This window comes from Sinocyclocheilus rhinocerous, unplaced genomic scaffold (assembly GCF_001515625.1).
Source record: "Sinocyclocheilus rhinocerous isolate Xijiao unplaced genomic scaffold, SAMN03320098_v1.1 scaffold303, whole genome shotgun sequence".
Classification (NCBI taxonomy): Eukaryota; Metazoa; Chordata; class Actinopteri; order Cypriniformes; family Cyprinidae; genus Sinocyclocheilus; species Sinocyclocheilus rhinocerous.
In genome coordinates this window covers 328,954-333,212 of record NW_015656152.1, presented here as the reverse complement: position 1 = coordinate 333,212, position 4,259 = coordinate 328,954, and the positions used below count along the sequence as shown (strand labels likewise).

The window sequence follows — 4,259 nt, the reverse complement described above, 5'->3', positions numbered from 1 at the left end:
TTTTTTTTTAAATAGACAAGTGTGTGAGTGAATCACAGAGACACTATTAGAATTTTTATTCATATTTTGAATTCCTTTTCGTTTGTATATTTTCGGTTTTCATAGTTTTTATTGTAGTTTGTTTTGTCGTTTTTATTACTTTTTGTAATGTTTATGTAGATTTTGTTCATTTTTATTTGTTTTAGTTATTTTATTACATCCAGTTAAACTTCATAAAAATGAGAAGTGTTGTCTAGGCAAGAAGTTGAAATAAAATAAGCTTAAGTTTGTATATTTTATTTCAATTAAAATGTATTTTATTTCAAGTAATGAAAGTGGTTTTTATTTTTGTTTTTTTTATGTTTTAGGTTTAGTTTAGTTTACTAACTCTAGTGTTTTTATTACCTGGGCACCAGATTATACTGTCTGCAGTTTATTTTTCCCTTCACCAGGTCTCTGACTGACACAGGGTTGCCAAAGCACACATGCATGCAGCCGTAATCCTCCTTCAGCACAGTCCTGGCCTTCAGCAAAGCCTGCAGATGCACAGCAAGAGCTCAGAACCAAGTTCATTCCTATATATTTTGAAATGCATTAGACTTTGGCTCTCTTTGTGTTTTTCACAGACTGTACCCCTGTGGTCTCTTTTGGTTTAGGCACACCCAGCAGCTCATGAGCGAGGAGCGACTCTTCCAGCATACGCTCGTAACTGATGCTGATGGGCACCAGACTGATGTCAAACACCTCTCCTTTAAAAAAAGGCTCTAGCACCATGTGCAACATTCCTGTGAGGATCCAAACACAGCTGGAGAACATGCAGAACCCCACATTTCCAGATTACCATCTTAACCACAAGCTTACCTAGTTTTGGCGTGAGAGATTTCAGCGTTCTGCTACGTAATCCTTCAACATAAAACTCTAATGGAGCATAACCTGTCTGCAGAAAAACAACTACTGTGAGTGTCAACGCTAATTATATTTTGGGGGCTAAATAAGCATTTTTGTAGTACAACATACAATAGCTATTTCCAAATACTTACTCAGGAGTATTTTTAGGGCTCTTTAATAATGTGCACTGATTAATTGTGCAAAATAGGACCAGGATCATGCAATAATTTTGATGTAATAAATTAAAAATAAAGCACTAAAACTAATATTTTAAATTCCACAAGTGAGTTTATAATATACAGTATGAAAATTGATATTTTGAGATTTGTTAAAAATTACATTCAACAGTGTAAAATTATAAGTGTTATAAAAAGATATAATATTAAATATATTAAATAAAAAATTTATTTTGTACACCCCTGTATAAAATATAAACTCTATTTATGTTTAAAAGTGACAGTAAAGGCATTCATAATTTTACTTTAAAAAGTCTATTGCAAATACATGCTGTTCTTTTGAACTTTCTATTCATCAAATAATCTTGAAAAAAATGTTTCAAGGTTTTCACAAAAATATGAAGCAGCACAACTGTTTTCAACATTGATAATAATAAGCAATCAGCATATTAGAATGATTTCTGAAGGATCATGTGGCACTGAAGACTGGAGCAATGATGCTGAAAATTCAGCTTTGATCACAGGAATAAATTGCATTTTAAAATATATTCACATATTCAATTTTAAATTGTAATAATATTTCACAATATTAGTGTTTATCCTGTATTTGTAAACAAAAAATGCAGCCTTTGTGAGCATAACAGTCATCTTTTAGTATACAGTGGTAGTGTACAGTAATTTCTAGAAATTTCTAATAATAAAATACGGACTAAATTCTCACCCGCACAATGGTTCTGACGTACTCAGAAAGCACCGCCCAGTACAGCTTGTCTGAGCCAATGGCACGACGGATAAAGAACGCTCCTGACCGCCGAAACATCTCACCAATCAGCTTCATCCCCATCAGAGCTGTAAGAGAAATAAACATGGACAGATTTGGATAGTTGTGAGTAGAGAAATAATTTACTACCACAGCTGGAATACAAGTTATTAAATCCACCTTTAGTGGTGCACAAAGCAATTATATGTTTGTGTTTTAACATGACAGCATTTAGTGGCATTTCAAATATTTGTCGAAAATGTCGGTCATTACTTGGTGCATCCAAGTACATTCAAAATATAACCTGACCACCTACAATTACATAAAAAAATCAGTAGATACTTGCGAATTCCAGCTGCAATGACGGGGATAGAGAGGTCATAAGTGAACATGATGTAAGACAGAACCAGGAAGTCCACGTAACTCCTGTGATTGGGCAACAGGATGACGGGATACTCCTGAATGGCTTGCTGGAGCTGAATGATGACAGAATTCAGTGAAGCATTCCTTTTAAAAGAGAATACATTTTTAAAAGGACAGAAACTCTCACCCGTGTGAGTCCATCCTCATTGACGTGTATAGAGCTGAAGACGCTCTTAAAAACTTTGTTCATTATGGAGCCCAGCAGACGAATGAATCCCAACTGAAGGTTTTGACTCATCTCGTCCAGCAGCGCAGAAGCCTCCTCTAGAAGCGCCTCACGCGGTTCTTCACTCTCAAGCATGATCTGTGTGTGTGAGCGAGAGACGGTGAGAAAAACTTGTATGACATCTTCCTTTAATAACCATTGCTCTCTCTCTCACCTCTTGTATGACGTAGCTCAGGTACTGTGATTCAAGCACCATCCTGTTTAGAGCGGCAGCTGAAATGGGCGTGGCCCCACGGTATGGCTGAGGGTTAAAGGTCCGGAAGGCGTAGCTTAAGTCACTGCTCCGCCTCCTCTCCTCCAGAACGTCAAAGAAGCCATCAGCTTCAGCACTCTAATACACACAATATTGCATGTTCAATAAAGTCGAAATTTAAATAGCTCATACATTAACAGTATCAAACCAGCGAGTGCAAAACATATTTTGGTTGCTTTTAGGTTTACATATCTGAACAGCCCAAAATTAACATAAATTTGATTAAAAAAATTATATTTTAATTTTATACAACCAAAATAAAACATTGTGAAATTGCCTAAATAATAGGTTTAAGTAGACTCAAAGCGGCAATATAACGCTTTAATACATACCCAGATAACAATGGTTAAAGGTCAAAGTTATGTTCCAGTAATGTTAATAGAACGTTCATTTAAACTTATCTGGTCTTTAATAACGTTTGCACAAAAACGTTATTTATACATCTTTCATAGACATTTTTTTCTAAAACGTTTTAGTTAAACTTTCGTATTTGTTACGATTTGTATTAGAACATTCAAAAGTATGTTCCCATAATGTTTGCAAAATGATGAAATGGAACATTCTTAACGTTTGCATAATGTTTTTAAAACATTTTTAAAAAACTGGAAGTTTGGAACGTTTAGAGAACATTCAGAAATACCGTTTTATATCCTAATGGGAACGTTAGCTAAACGTTCTTAGAACGTCTTTTTGTTAACTTAGCTGGCTAAAAACAAACCATTCGAATAAGAGCTTTTAAAAACGTTTGTGGGGCGTTATTTGTCTACTTCTCAAACACAGAAACAAACAAAATGTTGTTTCTAATTATAATTCAAATTATTCAGAATTCAGAAAGGTGAATTATTATGAAAAAGCTAAAAACGCGTCCTGCGTAGCTAGTTTATAAAGGTTTCCGTCTTTTTCAATAAAGGAAGCGAAACAAAAAGTGAAACAAAACCGCTTTTCTCACCGTGTTCATACTGCACAGGTAGGCTACTTAAAATTAGTTAGCTAGCCTATAATAACCACCAAAGCGGTGTAACGTTACACTTCAAAGCGTTCTTCGTTAATTATAACAAAAGCGATATAGTTCTGGCACGTCGCGTTGTGTCGCTCTACTCTCGTTATTATAATACGCGTCCGGAGCAAATAAAATAAATCAAAAAAGATAACTAAACAACAGACAGATCATGTTCATACCAGTCGCTCCATGTCCCATGCAGAAGCAGCAGGTAATCTGTTCTTCTCTCTCTCCTCTGATGTGACAGTGAACCTGCCGACACTCGGACCGATGCTTGTGCACCAATGAGCGAGCGCACCGCGGGAACGCCTCCCGTCGCGTGACCTATTACCCCCAATAATCTCCAACTTTAAACAATGTGTCAAAGATGATCACATTGTTAAATAGTATAATAAACATTGTAATGTAAGTTACTTTATTATTGGTGAGCTGTAAACCTATTTCGTTTGGCGGATCATAGATTGTGTTTTAAGTCATTCTCATACGATGAAGAATTTTACCTGTATCGACTGAAAAGTGATAAACGTTTTCCATAAATGAAATAAACTGAAGCA

At 35.4% G+C, this 4,259-nt stretch overlaps 1 protein-coding gene across 1 annotated transcript; it reads right to left on the bottom strand.

Annotated features, from left to right (window-relative positions):
• Window positions 1-328: 328 nt before the first annotated feature.
• LOC107719368 (dihydroxyacetone phosphate acyltransferase-like) lies at window positions 329-3,966 on the bottom strand. The gene is made up of 8 exons (XM_016526774.1): window positions 3,885-3,966; window positions 2,607-2,783; window positions 2,354-2,530; window positions 2,150-2,279; window positions 1,765-1,892; window positions 841-916; window positions 613-764; window positions 329-515 (listed from the first exon to the last, which is right to left on the bottom strand). Exons 1-8 carry the CDS (start codon window positions 3,894-3,896, stop codon window positions 381-383), a joined length of 987 nt encoding a protein of 328 aa, XP_016382260.1. The 5' UTR covers window positions 3,897-3,966; the 3' UTR covers window positions 329-380.
• Between the last annotated feature and the right edge of the window lie 293 nt (window positions 3,967-4,259).

Coding starts and splice junctions, on each gene's coding strand:
- LOC107719368 (XM_016526774.1), bottom strand. Junction 2,531..2,606: donor TGAGCTACGTCATACAAGAG/GTGAGAGAGAGA, acceptor TCACACACACAG/ATCATGCTTGAGAGTGAAGA. Junction 516..612: donor AACCAAAAGAGACCACAGGG/GTACAGTCTGTG, acceptor GTGCATCTGCAG/GCTTTGCTGAAGGCCAGGAC.